This window comes from Ornithodoros turicata, chromosome 9 (genome assembly GCF_037126465.1).
Source record: "Ornithodoros turicata isolate Travis chromosome 9, ASM3712646v1, whole genome shotgun sequence".
Classification (NCBI taxonomy): Eukaryota; Metazoa; Arthropoda; class Arachnida; order Ixodida; family Argasidae; genus Ornithodoros; species Ornithodoros turicata.
The window spans coordinates 13,738,336-13,761,202 of record NC_088209.1 but is presented as its reverse complement, the minus strand read 5'-3'; the positions used below and the strand labels follow the sequence as shown (position 1 = coordinate 13,761,202).

The 22,867-nt window shown below is 47.5% G+C and overlaps 1 protein-coding gene across 1 annotated transcript in view; it reads left to right on the top strand.

The window, feature by feature from the left end:
- The window catches only part of LOC135369335 (PR domain zinc finger protein 8-like), a 64,747-nt gene extending 47,381 nt beyond the window's left edge, over positions 1-17,366 (top strand). The window contains exons 2-4 of the mRNA XM_064602929.1: positions 7,663-7,852; positions 13,239-13,455; positions 13,529-17,366. Of these exons, the coding sequence (XP_064458999.1) occupies positions 7,694-7,852; positions 13,239-13,455; positions 13,529-14,442 (1,290 nt within the window). The 5' untranslated portion in view covers positions 7,663-7,693 and the 3' untranslated portion in view covers positions 14,443-17,366. The remainder of the gene's footprint in view (positions 1-7,662; positions 7,853-13,238; positions 13,456-13,528) is intronic.
- The last annotated feature ends 5,501 nt before the right edge of the window (positions 17,367-22,867 follow it).

Below are 22,867 nucleotides of genomic sequence, written 5' to 3'. Positions count from 1 at the left end.
GTGACTGTGTCGCCAGTATTTTGCCGGAGCAAATGAGGGCCCTGACTGGGTTCTGCCAAAAGGCGTCCCTTTTCGTTTTCAGCAGGCGACCACAGGAGTGCAATACAATAAAATATCAGAGACCCGCTACTCTCTTCGGATGCCCTGACCATCTTGTGCAACGAAGAGGCAGAGAGTGAAACCGAAACTATGCAAAACTTTGCGTTTCCCTAAGAATGCTTCGTCTTGTGAAGCAAGCGGTCGTGGCGAGGCAGCAGTAGACGCTTCCTGAAACGGTTATCTCACACCGCTCTCTTAAGACCATGCGCAGTGAGGGTATAAGCTCGCTTTCATGTAGCAAAATTACTGCCGATGAACCGGTTAAACCAGGACCGAAAAAAAGTAACGGTTCCAATCCCTGTAAGTGTCCCGACCGCTGACAGCTTTTATTTTTATTCTTTCATTTCTCCCGGAACCGAACCTGAGCCGAACCGATATACCTGAACCGGTTCAAGCTGATAATTTCGGTTCACCGGAGCTCAACCCGAACCGAACCAATATGCCAGAACCCCAACCCGAACCGGACCGAAAAAAATACCGGTTCCGATCCGTGGAGAAAAGCAGAACAAGCATATTGCTCGACAGCGCCACCAACTTGGTAGAGTTGATCTACGCTAGAAGCTAGAGGCGAACAAGGTCGCGCCCGAAAGCCACGGTCTTGAGGGGACTACGATGGTCCCTCAAAGGGACGCGACCTTCGGTCCTACTTTTCTCTCAATAGGAGGCAGGGAACAAGTGTCCATTCGTGGAACCCAGCCCTCCCCTTTCGATTTGTTTCGGTTTCAGTCTATCTACCAACGTCATGATGACGTTTCTCAGGTAGAGGTTTATTTTATAAAGAGCGTCGTCTGCTAGAACGAAAAGTTATGCATTGCGTTCTCGGGCATATGCAGGCTTTCAGAGACACGCGGCACGACGGACATTCGACTGGGCACGACCCAGGAAAACGAATAACGTATATTCACGCAATTCCATTAATTGGACTAATTAATAATGTGTGGTAATTCCATTACCGCACAAATAATTTTCCTCGTCGAATGGCGATGAAAGTGTTTGCCACAGTCGGGCCACGCTCAGGCAGGTAACATCACGGCTATCGCAAGATGGGGAGAGAAAACCGTGCGTCCTGGGTCGACTTCACAGGGAACTGTGTCGACGTTTGTCTTAAAGCGTCCGAAGAAAACCCAGGGGAAGCGCGGAGACGACAGCAGCCGGGCAATCATCGGGCGCTGGTAGACAGCTGGAAACGAGATTGGGATGATCGACTATCTCGTTGAAGGGAGAGTCGGTACGCACAACGGATGCGTCAGATAAACGGTGCGGTGCGGCGAACGCATCCGTTGTGCGTACCGACCATCCCTTCAAGGGGATATGTGTCATCCCAATCTCGTTTCTAGCTGTCTATCAGACACGCGCTCCGCCGTTCAAGGCAAGTCTGCGCGCCACTGTACAGGTCTTTTGTGGGTGCCTGCGGCAAAATCTTTTCAGCGTCTACAATATTTTTCGGCAATAACACTCTGACAACTGACGCTGAGGAAAGTGCACGAACACGTACTGTTCAAAGGGCGACGAATTATAATTTCTAAGTATACGCAACCCAGACGCGTTGATCCGATTACCGGGAAACCTGAATCCGAAGCTGTTCTTCCCACCCATCATCCTTTCAGCACATTTAAGAACGGTCGCACAGAAAGAGATTAGAGAAGAACGGATTCCGGCTCGTGAGGATTATAGGTATGATCATTCGAACTGCGCCTGCTTCAACGTGCCGTCTCAAATGCTGCTCAAGAATTCACTATACGCAATCTGGGATTTAATGGGCTCGAAGAAGGTTACATCGCTCAGGGCTGCGAATTGGTCCGCAATGCTGATAAAGGAATAACTAACGAGGCGTCCTTCAGGCAGTTTCTGCTTTTGGCCTCGACGTCCCTCATCAATTATGAAGGAAATAAATTCAATAAATCAAATCAAATCAAACTGTGCGTGTATGTGCGGAGATGATGTGGAAAAAAGAGAACTTCACCGAGCTGATACCATAACTCCATAAGTGTCACTAAAAGGTGTACCAGCGGCATGGCCGAGCGGGTTAAGGGGGCATACCAGCTCATCGCACCTGATGAAGGACGGACTGCGTCTGAAAGCTTGTTTTTCAGTAAAATAAATGTTTCAATATCTTTATTTTATCCAATGTATTTCCTGTGGAACATATATTATGCTTTTTCTCGGTAACCACCGCGCAGATTTTAACGCAATTAGAGCAAGCACCAGGGAATAGGCGATTCCTTTTGTTTTACTAAAAAAAAAAAAAGTCTCTTAGCCGAGTCTGTGGAAAGTGTAACCTAAATGCGCTCAGTCATAATGATAGGTTCACCCGTTTGGGAAGCGCCTGCTAGGGATGGCGCCGGAAATAGTGTTCGATGGTCATACGAGGGGTGTTCAAGTCAAACCGGGACTTTTCATTTTTCGCAAAAGTACAATGAACTTACAGGCGAGAAATTTGTTTTATTTTTCGACGTAATCTCCAGCTGCACTAATGCACTTGTCGCAGCGTTTCACGAGGGCTTGGATGCCAGCAGCGTATAGAAATCCTCACCAGCGCGTATCAGCCATCGCGACCTCGTAACGGCTTCACAACGGCCTCATCAACTGCAACAGCAGTGCTATCTGAGGAAAGTACTATGTGCGTAAAAAAACGGTGGTGTGTAACTCAACCTCAACAGCTCGTTCATCACCTCATCATCAGGACACATCACATCCTGCCCCATTGTGCCTTGGGGTAGTGGGCCGCACCTCAAGTGGCGAATTTCCCCATTCATTGTCATTAACTTATTTGTTGTTGTTCAACAGCTGCGCTCAAATTTCGCGTTACCGACTACCATGATCGTCCAGTGAATTTTGTGTACTGTATATCAACACAGGCGCATGCGCACAAGATGCCGACGTGCAGTAAGGAAATAGTCGGTGTGTATTTGGGATAAAACGGTGAACATCGAAGCATTTAATTCTCTTATTGCTCGGAGAAGGCGTCACGAAACCAATTAAACCCTACTGCAGACGCCATAAAAGGGACGGCACAAATCGTAAACAGCTAGCATTACTGCACCTTTTGATTGAGCGTAACCATGGTCGCTATAAGACCCCGTTGTCGCGATGAAAGCGTCGTCTGCTACTGTTGGACAGCAATCGCACCCACTAAAAGACCCCGTTGCCGCCATGAAAGGGTCGTCTGCTATAGACATCCACACTCGCCCAACAACGCCACATAATGTTAATCCAATCAGGCATTAATCTCACGGATGAGAGCGTGATCCAAACAGGGTTTACGACCATATCTACTTCTAACGGATCCCATAAAGGCAATTGCCACCGTTTAGCGATATTGGGCCCGTCGTCGAAGAGGGCGCTGCGAACGGGTAGACGTTATTGTTGTCTTTCTATAACGGCGACGTTTCTTGTTTGCGGTCCTTATTTGGAGATAGTGCAGAGGGGCTGATCGGCAAACAATGGGTGTTGACTCTGCTGCTGGGAAGAATCTGGAGGAAGTTCTCGAGAAGTTATATTTTTGCGAGATGAGAGCGGTTGCTTAGCAACAGATACGGATCGAGGTACGCCTCTCGCGGAATCGGCTTCTTCTCCCATTTTTGACGTCACTGTCAAAATCGTTTACACGCGTCGAATACTTGTTTCGAGGCAGCGGAGAGCAACTGACAAGCAAACTCTGCCCTATGACTTCACTTTTTGGAAGGATAGAGAAGCACTCTGAGCTTGTTGGCACGAGAACATATTACTGTATAGCGCCAAGCAGAGAAAGACGACAGACACTTTTCTGTGGATATCACCTATACCACCTACAAGAAATGGAGCTGCAGGCGACATATGAAGTCACCACATAGGTCCACGCTGGATGATGATGATGATCATCATCATCATCATCCAGCAAACATCCAGTTAAAACAAGAAGAAGAAGAAGACAAGTTGCAAGTTAGCAAGTCGTGCATGAGCCAGGTTCGCTTTGTCTGCCTCGTGAAATACTTATGAAGCTTCCGTGGTGTGTGAAGGGCACTGGGCTAAAGTCCGCGCCGTGTCAAAGCACAAAAATCAGTACGTGCTATGTGTACGGAATGTAGTTATCTTGCTAATTACACGATGGATGTAGGATGGGACAAGCGGAATGTACCGTAGTATAAGGTTGCCGTTGTCGTGTGGGAAATGGTACGTCGTTCAAAGCGCGTGGTGTGTGAAGGAACGATTGCGGGAACGTGATTTGAATGTCAAGGATAACCGAGGGGGTTGGCTAAAAGAACATCGTAAATAGTGCAGGTGGTGAGCCGCTGTTGATCCAAAGTTCGTACGTTGGAAGGCATCGGAACATATATCAAGTCCGTGAGATGCCAGAAAGATTAGGGAACCCCTTTTGTTATTTTTATTAATAGCTGGAAAGGCAACACACACTTGCCTTTGGCTGAGTGATTTGAAGAGAGAGGAAGGTGCACTGTAAGAAAAAAAAAAGAGTAATTTTACTCGTTTTGGGGGCTAAATGCATTGCCACAAAAAAATATTCCCTTTCGGGAGTAAATGCACCGGAGTAAATGAATGTCACGGAATGGAGACTGCATTTCACGCTCTGTTCTCAGAGTCCCCGGTGCATGCATATAGCAATACTTTGAATCAAACCGTCAATCGTGATGTATTAAGGGATATAAAACCTTGCGACACACATATAGGACACAATTTTGCGAAGAAAGAAGCGCTATTTCTTACTCTGTGTGGGTGGAAAAGTTGACGAGTTATACACTCTAAATCTTCTCACACCTTTAAAGGTGGAATAGCGTACATGGCGCACGCCTCCTTAGGTGTAATTTTTGTAACATCATAATGTAGCACGGTTTCGCACAAATTTTCTTTACTCGAGTGTTCTCTCTCCTCCAAAAGTTCAGTCTTGTGCCATCTCAACATTGTTCAACAGTATTGTAGACTCTTGCGCGTGCTCGATTATCGATAGCGATGCATATATGCATTAGCTCGTACCTACGATATCCAAGACATAATGAAAGCGAGATTTGCACTGACACTTGATCTTGAGTAATGCTTTCCGAATTTTGTAAAATATCATCCTGGAGATGCAATGTTACGCAACCAGATTGAATGTGCATAGCGCACACCTTTAAAAGTGTGAAAAAGTTTACAGTGTACAGCCTTATGCCATCAAATTGACCAAGAGCACACATTTACGTAGACCGTTGCATTCGGGAGACCATTAGCGAAGTTCAGTGACTATTTGCAGTCCTGGGGAGTAAATGTCCAGGATAGGGGACTAAAACGGGGAGTAATTGCAATCTAGGGGAGTAGAAGATGCAACTACTCCCCATTTCATTCCTTTTTTCCCCTTAGAGTGTGGACGCCCCCCCCCCCCCCCTCTCTCTCTTGGGATCGGAAGCACTAACCCTATTATTCCTTGCAACGGTTGGCGAACAGCTTCTTACGCGGTAATGTTCTGGAGTGTGCATGCCGCCTGTCCAGTTCTCTCCAATCTAAAATACGAAAAGTACGTAAAGACTAATAAAATAAAATAAATGAGGTATAAAGAAAACGCGATATTATGACTTTGTCTCTCTTCCTTGTGACCCCTATTGAAATATTCTTTTGGCGTTCTTGTCATTAGCTTTATCTGCGCCCTTCATTCTACGCCATTTTGAGGTAATTTCCACTTTTCCGTTCTGCCCAAAAAGTATCTACGCAGCTAAGATGAAAGGATTTCTTTCCTGTAAAAACAGAAGAAAAAAAAGCGACCCGATTAATTTTGGAACCTAATCTGCTCCACCCATTGTGGTCGTGGATCGAAGAACGGTAGAATATTTCGGGCGCTCGGGCCACATCTTCTCGTTGATGGGGATGGATGCTGTAGAACAGAGGGGTGACACAGGTGATATAGCAGCTTCTTTCCACGCAGCCTTATCTTCCATCCTTGACAGGCGACGATCTTCGAATCGTTTCCGCGCGAACGGGGGCGATGACTACGCCGTCATCCATTATGTAGTAGAACAATAGATTTGTGTCGAAAGCCTATTCGAGGAAAAACTCGTGCTTCTCTCCTTTTTGAGAAGCGCGGGCGACTCTTCAAAAGCGGATGAGGACAGGTCGACTACCATCATCATCATGAGTGCGACGATCGTACGCCATTGGATGCTTGCCGAGCGGTACGTTGCTCAAGGGGAATCGTGCCTCCTGGGCAGACTTCACGGGGAACTGAACCGGCATTTGTCACAGCGCAAGGCCAGAACACAGGAAACTGACCTATAGTAGCGCAGTAGGAGAGCGCACTTTTTGCCACAGCGTCGCGTCATGCGGCCAGTCTTAACAGCCAATACGAAAGCAGAGTGAGCATGATGGATTACACTACCTGGCGCAAGAGGGAGAGTGGCCTCTCTGTGTCCAGTCGTCCTATCTGCGGCGCAGTAACATTTTGAGCGCTCACGGGCTAGGTTTCTTTTCCTTATTTCGTTCAACATGGCTATAGACATTTATTAAACATAACTGGATTTAAACATCTATTTTACACGCAGTGTGGAAGGCTAATCGTTTAGCCACTAAACCGTGGGAGCTGGTGATCATACACGGTTAAAAATGAGCTCCACCACATAGCGCGCTCCTAGCCAACCATCATCCCGAAAGACAACCGGTTCTCGCCCCTGATTTGTTGAAGACGTACGACCAAAAGCAGTGTGTTCTAGCAATCTTGTCGTCCTCTGAGCGCTGCGACACGATATGCGTTACGACATTATGACAGTATCAGCGCTAGATGTCACTGATATACCGGAGAGAGCATTATGCATGCATAATTCACCAAGCCGTTATTGAAAAAAAAAAAAAGTTTGGCGAATTCCATACAGACTGATGGATGCCGCGTCTTTTTAGAAGTATCGTAGATCAGTTGAAGCGCAATCGAACAAAATGTGTTGATTCAACATCACCTCAGGATTGTAACATCACGTGTTTCGTCCAAACCCCAATTTCTGCGTGTCGCGTGTGTTTAGTTCTATTTCTTTTCTTCTTTTTTTTTTTGCAACTTGCCGCTCTTCACGACTGGCAGGCCACCTTCTCTTTCTGCAAACGCCCCCCCCCCTCCCCAAATCACATCGGGGCCGTTTAGAAGATCAACCATGAAGATTGCCTGCAACACTGCGCCGAAGTATAGACACCAACTTTGCATTGCCCGTCAAATGGGACGGCAAAACTACATTGCGTGCCTTAAAGGGACGGTCTCGTACAGCCGGGGCGATTCCGAAACTTAGCCAAAACTATCTTCACGAGTACTGTACACATACAACTATCAAAGTTTCATTCGAAATAACCAAGTTGTTTTACTGTGCACTGTGCACAACCATGTGCTTGTTCCATACGAGGAAAATATGTGGGTAATAAGAAACGCCTTTTCGTCCTGTGGTTCGCTGTCCGTCGGGTATCCTAAACGTTCCCCGTCGGTACAATCCCCAACCCATGATCTGTATCCAGTTATCCTTTACACACAAAACATGTATACTGCAAATGCATATGTGTGTGTGTGTGTGTGCATGCATGCAATCTGGCTATGTGGTCACGGTTTGCGATTTGTATACTTTTCAGGTATCCTGAACTAGCGAACGGCTACGTCGAGATGGGAGAGCGTCGCTGGTCTGGTGTCACAACCCAGGAAGCTGTCCGCGAGGGTACCTGTTTCGGTCCCCTGCCGTCCAGCATAGGAGGCTTGGACCCACTCGCCTCCATGGCATGGTTCTGCACCGACAGGACGCCAACACCAACAAATACCATAAAGGTAAATACAGTCAAACTCCTTTACAACGAAACTCAGGGGACAGCAAAAAAAAATTCGCAGTGAAGGTATTTTCATTAAAAAGGATGTCCATTATTGGACCTATAGGCTCCAGCGGGACCGCGAAAAAAATTTGCTGTAGTGGTATTTTCGTTAAAAAGGTGTTCGCTATAAAGGAGTTTGACTGTATACTGTTAAGGTGTTCGAAAGCTGTGAGGTAACTATAACATGGCACATACAGCGCGGCTTTTAAAGAATGTGCCTGGTTCGATGCATCCGGAGAGCGTTCCGCACGGCGAGTGCACTTGGCTACTTGCACCACGTCCTCCTGGTCTGTCAGACAGCATTGAACTGAAGCGCGCCCTCATGGTAAATGGCATGCATCGGAATCTATTCGAAATCCTGAAAATCCGCTGGGTCGTGGTCGGAGCTCGCAAATAAATAAATAAACGAATAAAAACAAATAGAAGACAGAAAGAGGGCAACATCAATGTTGCGGAGTTCCCGCCCTGCGCAGGTCTTTTCAATCTAACAGCGCACTTCTTTTCAGTTATTACCCTGTCACCCCTTTTGCCTTGTGCCACCGCCGTGACGGTAGCCAACGCCTCATCACATCATGATGCGCTCTTAAAAATGAACTTCACCGCATAGCACGCTCCTAGTCAGCCATCATCCCGAGTGACATCGTTCTCTCCCCTCATTTGTTGAAAACGGGACGCGTACGCCATTTTGTGACACTTATGCAGAAATGTTAATTGTCACAAAAAGGCGTACGCTCCGTGCTTTTCACAAATCAAGAGTGATAGAGGTATCACTATGTACAATGGTTGGGCTTCAGCGTGTTATGTGGTGAAGCTTTGTTTTAAGAGAGTACACTCTTAAAAATGAACTTCACCGCATAGCACGCTTCTAGCCAACCACTATCTCGAATGATATCGTTGTGTGCCCTGATTTGTTGAAAACGGGAGGCGTACGCATTTTTTGTGACACTTATGCGGTTCATAATTGTCACAAAAAAGGCGGACGCCTCCCGTTTTCAACGAACTAGGGCAGATAACGGTGAATTTTTTTATGAATTTTTTTGAACGATGATGAATGAAACTCTTTGAATTTCCCGCCACTCGTTAGCTTGTAACGACCGTAAAGATGATGAAGCGATTAAGCCCCCTGATTTGTTGAAAACAGGAGGGTAAGCCTTGCCTCAGGGTAGGACTGCGGACAAATTCGACCACCTGGGGTGCCTTGAACGGGCGCCGAAAACCTCAGACACACTGTGCAATATTTAGCAATATTTACCTCCCCCACGTCGCTACCGTCCTCAGCCGGGATCGAACACGCGATCTTGTAGCCAACCACCATCCCGAATGACATCGTTCTGTCATCTGATTTGCTGAGAACGGGGGACGTACCTGGTACGTACATGGTCAGGTACTGGGAGGTACCCGGGTTCGAATTCCGGTGCCGGCTGTGCTGTCTGGGGTTTTTCCTGGGATTTCCTCAGACGCTTTCAGACATATGTCGGCACAGTTCCCTTAGAAGTCGGCCCAGGACGCACATTCCCCCAGGCCGTGAGTCGTGACGTTGCCCACATATGTGAGGCCGACAACGGCAACCCCTATCACCACCACCACCACCACCACCATGGTCAGGTACCTTGTCAGGGTTTCTTCCTTTTGTACCTGACCCTCGTTTCCAATGGAAATGAAATGAAGGCATACATACATACATACGCCATTTTTACATACATACATACGCCATTACGCAGTTCATAATTGGTACAGAATGGCATACGCCCCCCGTTTTCATCAAATCAAGGATGATAACGTTGTCATTCGGGATGATGGTTGGCCAGGAGCGTGCTGTGCAGTGAAGCTATATTTTTAGACTGTATAGGTGCACCCTAAGCGGGGACGTGTCCTATATGACGTCATTATTCACCATTTGATCGTTGTTACTGCATCCTATCTGAGCCACGTCAGTGGTGCGTCTCACAGGCAAATATTTCCATAGATTGAGAAGTTACCCGCCAAAAAGAATTCGTTACAAGTTAAGTTACCGTATGCAAAATGTAACTAAGTTAATAACGAAGTTCTTCAGCATGAAATGTAACTCGCAGTTACTGAGTTACTTAAAAAAGAGAACGAGTTACTTCCAAGTTACTGCGCACACAAAATAGCATTACGCAGGTGCAGCGCGCGTGAGCAGTTGAGTTAGACCTTGAGTTGCAGCGGAGGAGTGCAACACGCTTAGATCGTTTTTGTTTATGTCCAACAGTATACCTCGCCCTGTTTGTAAACAAATGACGTCATAGTGTTCGACAGCGCCAAAATTTGGTAGAATTCAACTACGCTCGAAGCTAGAGGTGAATAAAATCGCGCCCGAAAGCCACGGTCTTGAGGGGGTTACGACATGGTCCCTTAAAGGGACGCGACCCTCGGTCCTACTTTTCTTTCAGTTGCTTTCAATGGGAGACAGCGAACAAGTGACCGTTCGTGGAACCCAGCCCTCCTTCCGATTTGTTTCGGTTTCAGTCTGTCGGCCAATGTCATGATGACGTTTCTCTGGTAGAGATCTATTCGAACGCTTTGCATCTTACTCCCTGTGGGCGCACAATGGTTCAGCTTCATTTCAATGGCAGCAGTTCTTACTTCCTGAATAAAATACTGTCATTGATTGAACATCACGTTTTATGGGAAAAAATGCCATGAAGGAACCGGAGAGAAAGCAAGAAAATATGTGGACGTGAGTGAAAAGCGAGTTAAAAGTAACTTGGAACTTAACTTAGGTTACTTTGGCAAAGTTACCTGAAAAACGAACGAGTTTCTCTGAAAGTTACCACGGCGCAAAAGTACCGAGTTAAGTTACAAGTTACAAAAAAAAAAAGAATTTAGTTACAGTAACGAGTTACCTCGAACTCTGAATATTTCTTTCTCTCACCCGAGAACACGCGGCGCACAGAGGAAGTCATAAATGAATAAACAGAAGCACTTGATCCCCCTTTGTGATGAAGAGCCTCCATATAAGCGACATATGTAAACAAACAAGCTTATCGAACGCGCTAATTATGTTCCCCTTTGTTTCGCTACAGGGCACGGACGCGAAGCAGCAGTCACTTTTCCATTCGACGTGCCCATTAAGGGTAACATGAAAAGAACGACAGTACACAGCTCGCTAATTGCGACGTCAAAGACACATCGGAGAGCCCATTGTTCGGCGCAATGCCACAATCATAAGGAAACCCCCCGCATATAATCTAAAACGCGCTCCCCGAGCACATTCATCGATTCGCCCGTCGAGTCAATACCGCCCGCGACCCCGCCACATATACTCGCGGGGGAAACTGGGTGAAGCAAAAAGGGGTAAGCATTCGTTATGGAAACAAAGAACGAAGCCCGCAGGAGGAAGGCAACGCAGATACAAAACCGGGGATCTACAGATAAAAGCGTCAATATCGGACCGTATACATAAAGAGAAGAATCGGCAGCTGAAGATAGCCTCGCCTTCACAAAAGCGCACTCATTTTCTCTTCCTCCGTATATGACAGTCGTCATCGAGATTGTAAGCCAGTAGCTCGCGACGATGGTTCATTAGTGAAGCCCGCCGACAAAAGAACATTAAATAGATCGAGGCAGAGGGCGCATCTCCGCATGCCATCTTGCCTTACAGGCGAATGTACGAACGAAAACGTCTTTCAGAGGGTCTGGATGGGGATATGACCGGAACGACGCCAAATGAGGTCCATAGTGTGTTGAGCAGCTTGCTGTGGAAGTCACATGGAAGGGAGACTAAAAGGGACCGACCGTCTATGGGAGAGAAACAAAATGTCAGTGGTGGCTGAACTATGAGCCTGTAAGCGTAGACCACGCGAAGACGCTCGTCGTTGTCGATGACAGTGTGTGCTGTGTCCACCGAATATAAAGCACTGCGTTCATTCTACGCAGTAAAAAATAACGCTAGAATCACTCCTACGTCAGTTCTTGCTGAACGTTTCCCTTCGTCGCGCCTTCCTATAATCCTATACACCGTGTCGAGATAGCCTCCTCACCTGCAAGCTATGTATACGTTCTTGCAAGAGAACCTAATAGCGTCCTCGATAAACTTGCTCCGGAATTGCCCCGAAACCACAGTGGTGCGTGGCGCTCTACACTGGCGGTGCCCTGGGCGGAGGCATTATCGAACATGAAGCTGCACTGCACTGGTGGATCTGATGGATACTAGCATGCGCCACCTAGAGATATGTGCTCGTTGTTGCTCGTAGGCTGCGCGACCCGTAGCGAGAGGCACCTGGCGAGCGGCACCGATCGAATGCCATGCTGACGATGACTGTCTGCTGCTACTTGCCCGGCTACACCTGGCTACTTGCCGCTTCCGCCTTTCTCCGTGCTTCCGGCAATCGCGATGCTTCTTGGGATTGCACTCTGGCGCTCGGCCGCTTTTCTCGGTGTGGGTTCGGGGCAACTCAGTGCTGCACTGAACGGGTGCACTCCTTTAATCGAGGACGTTCAGTGCGCACCAGTGCAGTTTATCGAGGATGGCAAGCCGCACCAGGTCGCACCGGGGCGCACCAGTGCAGTTTATCGAGGACGCTATTACTACATAACACGGTGAAGGGTAAGGACTGATCAGTGGCGTATCTAGGGTGTGGCAGGTGTGGACAGGTGCCATGGGCGCCAGGTGAACAGGGGCGCTATTACGTGGTCGGGTGTGAATGTGCCAGGTCGGGTACTCAACCTGGCACATTCATAAATGATCTAAAGCACCCGCCATTAGAGAGGTTGTAGTGTGAAACCTAGTGCGGACTACACGAAAAAAACGCATCCCCAAGGACATCATGTTAACCATGTTGCCATGGGCGCAGATAGCTCTAGATACGCCACTGGGACTGATAATGACTAATGATAACTGACTGGTAATGGACTGATATGCCGCATCACTCCTGGTTTGTGGGAAGCTGCATTGTGTCACATAAAGGCGTACGCCTTCTGTTTTTGACCATTCGGGCGGCAGAACGACGTCATTGTCGACGGTGCTTGGCTAATAGCGATTTCGGGTGGTTATTGGTCATTCGGGTCGCCGAACGCAGCACTGCACTCGGAAATCGCCCGCGCTGGATCACGTGACAGTTGCAACACGAAATGACAGTAATCTAGCGGTTTATGCGCTTGGACGGCGCTAGGGGCATCGCTGTCGCTCGTCTCCGGGTTTCGTCGTCTGCTTTCGCCATGCAAACTGGCGCGTAATAATTACGCGTCATTTTGCGGTACGCGATAAGGAGTGCAATCATTGCACTCCTTCTTGCGTTGCAGTACATAAATAGGATGACTCGCCTTACGTGTAAATCTACTGCAGTTATTAATTAGTATTACTACTTGTTTCTCTTTCACGAAAGGTTTCGCCCAAGGAAGATGATGCGAGCCAGTGGCTGTGTCAAGTGACTCCCGCGCGAGGCCCTCACGAGCAAACAGTGGAGGTGATCGCTCAAGACGGCCAACTTTTCCTGCGTGCAATGCGCGATCTCCATCGTGGTGACCAACTTCTTGCCTGGTTCGGCAAAGAGCTAGCCAACGTCCTTCGTCTACCCGAGATCACACCCACTCTCGTCGACGGTACGCTGTCTCACACTGTGTCCGCGATAGTGGTACTCGTCGCTCGTTTACAATAGCTTTTTACAATTTGCAGGTGACAAAGCCTACCAGTGTGCATTGTGCAACGAAGCCTTCTGCTTCCCGTTCCCCGTCATCTCCCACCTGATGTATCGCTGTCCCGCTAGGAATCCAGGCAGTCTCCTGGGAACCAGTCCTGAGCGGCAGCTTCCTGCGCCGATGTCCAGACGCGTAAAGGGCTTCGACATTGCGTCGTTGACCGACACCGCCATCGAAAGTCCTAATACGCCGCCTCCATCGGAACACTTGTCTGCCGACCGTCTCACCCCTCCGGACTCCGAACAGACGGCCCTCATTTCGCGGCGGAAACCATCGCCCGATGCTCCCGCGTTACCCGACGTCAAACGTCCGTCCCTCGCGGATCAACTTCGAGCGTCAATCGCTGAATCAAAATCGTCGCAGAGAGCATTAGACCGGCACACGTCCCTGCCGGAGCAGGACTTCAAGCCCAACGATCTGTCTCGTAAAAGAAAGTCCGAGGACGACCCGACATCCTTTCCGCCACAAAGCGCTTTCAAGAAGGTCGATAAGACGGATCGTACGGCACCTCAGGGCCTAGGAGTCTCTGCCTCATTCCCTTACCCTCTCCCTGGATTGTGTCCACCTTTCCTGACAATGTCCACACTGGACAGCCGACTTAAGAGCGACGAAGACGGCGGCCGGAGGTTCCTTGCTGCAGCCTACCCACCCCTGGTGCCATATATGCCACCGTCCCTGGCGGCCTTGTCGCTTCCATCGCAGAACTGGTGCGCGAAGTGCCAGGCCAGTTTCCGCATGACCAGCGACCTGGTGTACCATATGCGGTCGCATCACAAGCGGGAAGTGGACCCGGCCAAGAAACGCAGGGAGGAGAAGCTGCGATGCCACATTTGTCACGAGACATTCCGCGAGAGACATCATCTCACGCGGCACATGACTTCGCATCAGTGAAGCCTACACTTCCTGTAGAGACGATATTATAATCTGGGTGCTACGTTTTTGTGTACCTTCTGTGTGCATTTAGAACACATTTCCATCAGACGACGTTCCGGAAGCGGTGACCTTGAAGCATTTTTGTTCCTGTACCGAAAGGGTGCGGGAACCGATCGCTGGAACCGATGTACAGAGATATATTGTTAGTCTTGATCTTATTGACGCTTGCCAGACTTTCCAGGTTCAGCATGAAGTGAAAGAGCATGTACACACGGCTTCTAGTCAGACGAGTGCTATACAGGTGTACATATGGCAAAAGATTGCAACAACTTTCTACCAGTGCAGCGGCCAGAAGTTGTTGCATTGAAGTGTTCAAGTGATAACGTTATAGTGCAGTACCGTAGCTACCTTAAAGTGCCACTACGGACTAAAAAACACGTTTTCAGATGTCGTTTTCTAAGTAAACCTCGTTCGAAGGAAAGAAAACGCAATAAAATGGTGTCTGCGAACATTGCATACCTCAACAGATTTTCGAGAGAGACCGCGAAATCTCATAGTTTCGGATTCTGCATGAGTATATGACGTCACCGCAAGCTATGGAATGTGTCTTCTAGTAACGGTCTCTGCTCTTCACCTTACGCTGAAAGAATGCCAGCAACTGCAGTGAGGAGGCGGAAATCGATTTTATTTTCGAGGAGCAATGTTGTCAGACGCCTGGCAGATTACACACCCTATGACGTCATACTTCTTAAAACTAGAAAATACTTTCATGACGCGTTCCCGTCAGGCTGTTTCGGGAGAATATAATGCAAGACAGGTGGATTGCAGTGGCATAAATTAGACAGGATTCCGAAGACACAAGATTCACACAAGACACAAGAAGTACGCGGCGGCACCTTAGAGGGAATATCGCGTCAGTTTCTGTCGATTTCCAAACTATAGTGTCGTATTATTCCTCGATGACCACGGTATCTAAAATCCCACGCAAAGTACTGGCGTAGTTTGACTGTTATTCGATGGATTGCACGGAAAGAGCAGGTGGCGGATGTTGAGAGTACGCCGGAATTCCCTCTTTGAAATAACAAGGAACCGTCACTCCTTATGGACCAATGGGGGCGCGGTCATGAGAAAAGGAATCTGATCTCCAAAATTCGTGTGTTCTTAATATTCAACCACATTTCGGACAAAAAAAAAAAGACGAGTAGATTGTCGGGCGGTGCCGAACCTAGTGGTCACTATAGGAACAATCCGGGGTAGTTGGTATAGGTTCATGATGGCGAATAGCAGCAAGAAGACAAGGACATATGTAGAAGTAGATCGCCGCAGTTGTCCCGTCTACTTCTACCTATATCCTTGTCTTCTTGCTGATATTCGCCATCATAAACATAGTGGTATCAGTTCACAGATGGTTTTCCGGATGAGACCTTTAGAGTGACTATGGCATCCAGGAACGTACGTGTGAGACTGATACGGCGATGTTCGTCACCGCTTCACAGTCAACTTGGCCAAGTTTCGCTTCCAAAAAAAGCTTACATATTAAATAAACTATAGTTTGAAAGATTCGCTCTCCCTCTGCAGCTAACGCCACGATGACGTAAGCCATGCACACGAATGGGAGCGCAGCGCAGGCGATTATCTCCGAGGTCGTCTGTTTGGGGTTCGCATCGCAATATGCTAAGTGAAAAGTCCTCGGTGCATAGGACGACTTTCGTTTACCGGTGTGAGTTCTAACGTGACCTTGCTGGCGTGGAACACGGTGTTGCGCTCCACGTCCGACGCTAAGCAGAAACAACATTCCGCAAGCCGACCATTGAGCCTAGTATTCCGGATCGCCCGCCCGCCTACTGGCCTGTCTCCAAGGCTACCAAGGTCCCTCCATCCACTCTCTTATTGGTCTCGTTCTTGGTAAAGGGCGTTCACTGATTGGCCTTGCCCAGATGACGTTTCCAGAAAGGGACTTCCGGAATAGCCTCAATATGTGTCGTCTGCTCTTGCCATGTGTTACATCAAACTGCGCAGGAACAACGCCACCAATAGACCTCTCCCTGATTTTAAACAAATGACGTCATAGTGTTCGACAGCGCCACCAATTTGGTAGAGTTGAACTACGCTCAAAGCTACGCCGAAAGCTACGGTCTTGAGGGGATTACGATGGTCTCTGAAAGGGACACGACCTTCGGTCCTCCTTTTCTTTCCATAGGAGGCAGCCAACAAGTGCTCATTCGTGGAACCCAGCCCTCACCTTCCGATTTGTTTCGGTTTCAGTCTGTCTATCAACGTCATGATGACGTTTCTCGGGTAGAGGTCTATTGGCGTCGGATTTTCATCGTTATCATCAATTATGAACACGGAGTAAAACGGCACTATAGTTTTGGAATAGACCGGGACCGATGCAATAGTCCCTTGAACGTTTAATATTTTTGTGCAATGACAGGTCCAATATGGAAAATCGTCTGGACTTAAAAACGTGGACAGCGTTTATGTACATGCATCAGGGTGAGATAAAACTTGAGTTGGAGTCCATCCACTGTCATAGCTCGTTTATCGACTGACTATCGACGGAGTGCGATAGAAATAGAGTATTTAGTAATGGTAGCATAGCATTATTGATCGTATGTATGGTTTATTTACTAAGGGATCAACTGGAAGCGACTTGTGGCAAAGCGTGTTTTTCTGTGTGCAAGGACGGCACTCTATGGCGAGTGTGGTTGGTGAGGAAAATGTGCAGTGATTGTGAAAGGGAGAAAGCAGCAATACATTATGTTCGAAAGCATTATGTGCGAATCAATTTTTATGTGCGTCCTGGTAGATGTGGTTCCTCTCTCTATAGCTCTTTCGCATGTAGTCTGTAAAAATTATACGCTTCTTAGCGAAGCATTTACAGTTTTTTTTAATCGTATTTTTTGGTTGAGAGTTTTTGTGAAAATGAATAAAGAGAAGGTTGTTACATATAACACGAGAAAGAGCATCATTTTAATCTTCCCTTGGTACTGGTGATGGTGGTGGCGGCAAAACGTCCCGGGTCGATCCCAGTGCAAAAGGACAAAAAAAAAGAAAAGATAAGATGTGCAGAAAACTCTTATTAGAGCTCTTCAAAATAATCGGAAGGCACGTCACGTGTCACATCCTGCGACACTCACAGCAGCTGACCCATAATTACAAAAAAGAAAGAAAGAAAAAGATAACGGTAACTGGGGGTATGTCCTGTCGCATCCACGTGAGACCACAGAAGGATGCCTGGGTTTTTATTTCTTGTTAGCGCCGCGAAGCAACTGTGGCTATGAACGGCGTACAGATGTGGACACATGGAGAGAGTGTACAGCTGGGGGGAATGGGGGACATGGGGGTTAGTGTACTTCCTGGGCCGACTTCAAGGGGAGCTGTGCCGACATTCGACTGGAACGTCCGCTGGAAAATCCCGGAAAAATCATAGCCGTTGGTATAAGATTCGAACTCACCACCTCTAGGTCTTCAGCACGACCTTGGCTATTATAAACGAGCGGACACTCGGATGCCTCAGTATCCAGGCAGTATGAGTATTAAATTATTTCTTCCTCTTCTTCTTCTTTATTGTATTTTTATTATTTTTATTTTTATTATTTTTATTTTTATTTATTTTATTATATTTTTATTATTTTTATTTAGCAAGCCGACCGCCTTTCTGGTTGACCTTTCCTTTTCCTTTAAAAAAATCTTCATATCCCCCCTTATTATCAAAGTATTTTTACGCAGTATCTACTCGTAACATCGGTTTTGGCCTGCATTCGTGGTTGAACGGAGCCCCGTCTGTGCGCAGGAATCCTGAGAACGGAAGAATCGTACATATACATACGTATGTACGGCTCGCGTCATAGTTAACTTGAACACCGCACTAGCCTGCGAAGCGGGAAAAGAGCCATCCGGCAGCGCCTAGCACAAAACAACACCTTCGTAACAAGGGTCCCCTCCTCGGGCTGTAAACAGATGACCAAAACACCCTCCGACGTGACTTCTCCGAAGCATCACCAGGGTGCGCAGGCTGGAATGGCGTTCAAGTTCACTCTGATACGAGCTGTACATACATAAAAACGGTGTGTGTGCATAGAGACCTAACTGTCATTTGCACACGTAACTCGTTGTCTACTTACCTGAGGTACTTCCGGTGGCGCACGCTGGCGTATTTATGCGTGCGAAAGCTACAAAAAATATTGGAAGCGAAACTCAGCGTAAAAAAATAAACAATGCGATGAAGCCGGCTTCCATGCATTAGAATAGACAACGTGGCGGCCTCAGGAGAGTTGCATTCAGGTGCAACTAATGGAGCTATCGGTGCGGAAACCGAAACCGATGTCCCACATGGATGCTCATCGGTAATGCCCCTAGTGGTACCCGCACACAACTTACCGAGGACCGCCATGTTGTACCATTCTAATGCATGGAAGCCGACGTATTCGTGCCCTATTTCTTTTTTAATACGCTGAGTATGGGTTCCAGGGTTGTTTTGGTAGCTATCGCAGGCATAAATGCGCCATCATGCGCCACCGGAAGTTCCTCAGGTAAGTTGACAACGAGTTACGCGTGCAAATGCCAGTTAGGTTTATCTGGACCCACCCTGTATGTATGTATGTGTGTGTACAGCTCATATCAGAGTTAACTTGAACGCCATTCCAGACTGCGGGCCCCGGTGGTGCTTGGTAGAAATCACGTCAACTCTGTCACATCGGAAGGCGAGGAAAGCGCACGCGTCTGCCGGGCCGAAAATAAACAAAATAAAGAAAAACACATGGTTTTTCGGCAAAAGGACTGTGTAGCAAAGGTTGGCCCGATTTCGATTTTGGAAACGGCAATTGCATCAGGGGAACAAGATCTACCAATGTTACATTTGAACCGAGCCTCTATATCTAATAATTGAAAAGTTAATTAGTACAAGTTAATTAGTCAGTTGCGTCGTTCATGGCTTATGATCGAAAGAGAGAGAGAGAGAGAAAAAAAAATAGCGCAATTTACGCTTTCCTCTTCCCTCTCCTTTTCGCGAAGGAGTGGAAGACAAAACAGTGCGGAAGGGCCTTTGATTGGTTTCTTGGCACTCTAGTAAAATAATGTAGAGCGGTGATTGGAGAAATCGTCTGAGGGAACCAACGATAGCCCACATTGCATCATTGCGCTACATAGTGCAAAAGGACGGCGAAAGCACAAATTGCGACTTCTTTTTGCTCACAAGTCACGAACGACACAACGGACGGACCTACTTGAGGACCCACCGCACTGTCGCATATCTTGAGAAGGAGAGAAAGAGGAGGTGCGTAAATTGAACTTTTTTTTTTCTCTCTCTCTCTATCGATCATAAACCACGAACCACGCAAAGGATGAGTTCGTTTCCTTTTCTGTTTGTGTCGAGGTAACGACATTGAGCGTTCCTCGCTGAGAAATCGACCATGTTATTCGAACACATTACAACATAGCAGTCTGTCCCACACTCTACTAGAATCCTCCCTAATAGCAACTACAAAAGGATGTGTGAGCCAACTTGAACCCTGATACGAGCTGTACATACATACATACGGGGTGTGTACATAGAGACCTAACTGTCATTTGCACACGTAACTCGTTGTCTACTTACCTGAGGAACTTCCGGGACTTTCGGTTCGCATCCGAACGTCCGGTACGGGAAGCCATGGTCGCTGCAGCGCTGGGTGGTGTCTCTCTCTGATGACTGAGGTACAAGTTCCTCTGACGTCTATAGCATAGGGGGTGGCATTATTACTCCGTAGACGAAGTGTGCTGGGCGAACGCAATGCATTCTGGACAGGTCATGGTCACTCGTCACAGCAAACGTCACCGCACACGTGACCTTAAAGAGACTATGAAACGATTTTTTTTCTCGTTTTCGTCAGAAAGAACACCTCTTTTTTTTTTTGGGGGGGGGGGGGTCAAGAACCGAAGTGTTAACTTCGTCATACGAGCGGTTCTCTCGGGAGCGAGTTTAAACGGAGCTAGGAAGGGAGTACAGCTGGCGCCGCGCCGTGGCGAGCTGTCGAGCGAAGAAACAACGAGCAGCTTGATGGAAGGACGGCCAGGTACGAGACACGTCATCATGACGTGTCATGATCCTGCCGTAAGGTCCCGCATCTGCTTTCATCAGGAGCGGAAATCTCCATGACGTCAGCTTCCGTGCCGGGTCGCATGGTCTGGTAAAGCAAAGCAAAGCAAAGCCATCAAATGCGTTTCTCTGTGGAGCCTGACTGTGGCTGAGCGTCCGATTTTCCCACGTTACTTTGGCGGTATGGATGATAGTATTCTTTCTCCGTGTTTTTTTTTTCTCCAGCTTGGCCTTGTGCATGATATCAGCTGCTGCTCGTTGGCGCTCGACTGTCTGTCTGAGGTCCCGTGCTTCTCGCTAGTTCCTGTCGCATTGTCCTCCCAGAAGGCTTGATCACTCTTCTTAGCCCCGTTAGCCACGGATAACTTCTTTAATCTTGACTAATTCCATGGGAGAGACTCAGTTTTATTCCGTACCTTATTCACTCCTGAGTTTTACATGTATGTTTATATTTTTATATATTTTACTTACAGTTACCAATATTTTTACTTTGTATCGTCCTTTTTACAATTGTGCTGGAATAGCTTTCCATCCTTTGCAAGCACACGCGTTCCCTTGTGCAGTTATCGATGTTACCACCGATCGTTAAGAGGTTCGTATTACGCGCCTCATATTCACCTACGCTGAGACGCCGAAGTGTACACTTTCTTTTTACCCTGTCTCCCTTGTCCTTTGTGTATTTCATTGCTGGTTCGTGAGTCTATCTGTTCATCTCGTCCTGTGTTCGTCCTGTGTTTTCCTCTGAAACTCAAGGCAATGTTAATATCACATTAGAAGCGCTCTGCACGAAAGTGGGGTCGATATTTTTATACATCAAAATATTACACGTATTTTATACGCATATTACGTGCATTGCAACGCTTTGAACTGGGTTTATTTTTTTAAAGTAGCATCAAGCTTGTTTTATTCAGTGAGCGGACTGCATCGACATCGTGGTATTTAATGTCATCGTGAATCGTCATTGGATACTCAAATGTCATTAGACGGTAATATCATTTCTCGCGCCCGTGTTGCACGAAATTCTCCCTCTTAAAGCTCGCGAGGGCCATTATGTGTCTCCACAAAGAGATATCAAAGAGATAGCGTATCACGGAGTTGCTCGGATAGCAAAAACCCGAACACGTTCTCAACGCCGCATAATGGCTCCTACCACGCCATTCAAGCTCTTTCGAATCAACACGCTCGCCCAAACGACCACATCGATTTGACTGAAAAGATGCCATCAAAACAGTTAGAATATTCTTTCGAGAACATTCGGCATAGAAAGCAGGCGCGATAACGAACATGCGTACCAGATTACGCAAAAAAAAGTGTCTCAAATGAAGCCCTGATGAAGGCGTGAAAAACCATTAAAGCCGCATTGAGGCTGATGACGACCTTCGTTTTATTTGCTCCAAAAAGTACGTTGGACAGGGAGGTGGTGGTAGTGGAGGGGGGGAGGTCATTTATCATGCACAAAATCAACGTTTTCTTATTTCTGAGTGCTCATGTAGCCAATATCTACTGATGCGGCGATAGTGAGACGGAAGTTGTAAGTTGCTTTCTATCTTCCCAAGCAGCACAATGTACTGAAAGTCGAGTGCAATAGGGGTGGACGGGTAGGTGGAAGGCCTTGAACAGACTCGTGAAACTCAAGAACATTGATAAGACACATACCGTCCACCCCTATTGCACCCGACTTTCAGTACATCGTGCTGCTTGGGTTGCAACGGTACCGCGGTCATTTTCTCAAGCATGAGGGAGTTGTAGGAAATCGCAAGCGCCCTGCGATTCTGACTCCGTATCACTGTCAGTCAATCAAATATCAGCAACGTGATGTCATCCACTCCAAAGGTATCAGGCGATTGGCTTATCATGTTCTCGGAAACGTTATCGTGAGACTTCTACGTTTTCCTAAAACTCCTTATTGAGAGCTACGCCGATTCGCATCCGAATGTCCGGTACCGGAAGCCATGGTCGCTGCAGCGCTGGGTGGCGTCCTTCTCCGATTACTGAGGTACAAGTTCGTCTGACGTGTATGGCACTGGGGGTGGCATCGAATGTAGTGCTCCATAAACGAAAGCGTGCTGGGCGAACGCAATGCATTCTGGACAGGTCATGGTCACTCGTCACAGCAAACCTCACAGCACACGTGACCTTAAAGGGACTATGAAACGATTTTTGTCCCGTTTTCATCGGAAAGAAAGCATTTTTCTGGATCAAGAACCGAAATTTTACCTTCGTCATGCCAGCGACTTTCCCTGGAGAGGGCAGATTTCCGCCAGTAGACCAAAAAGCATTTTATTTCATAGTCCCGTTAAAGGTGGCAGCGGCCTTGATCGGTGGCCAAGCCGACTTTATTCCAACAGGAATATGTTGGCAAGG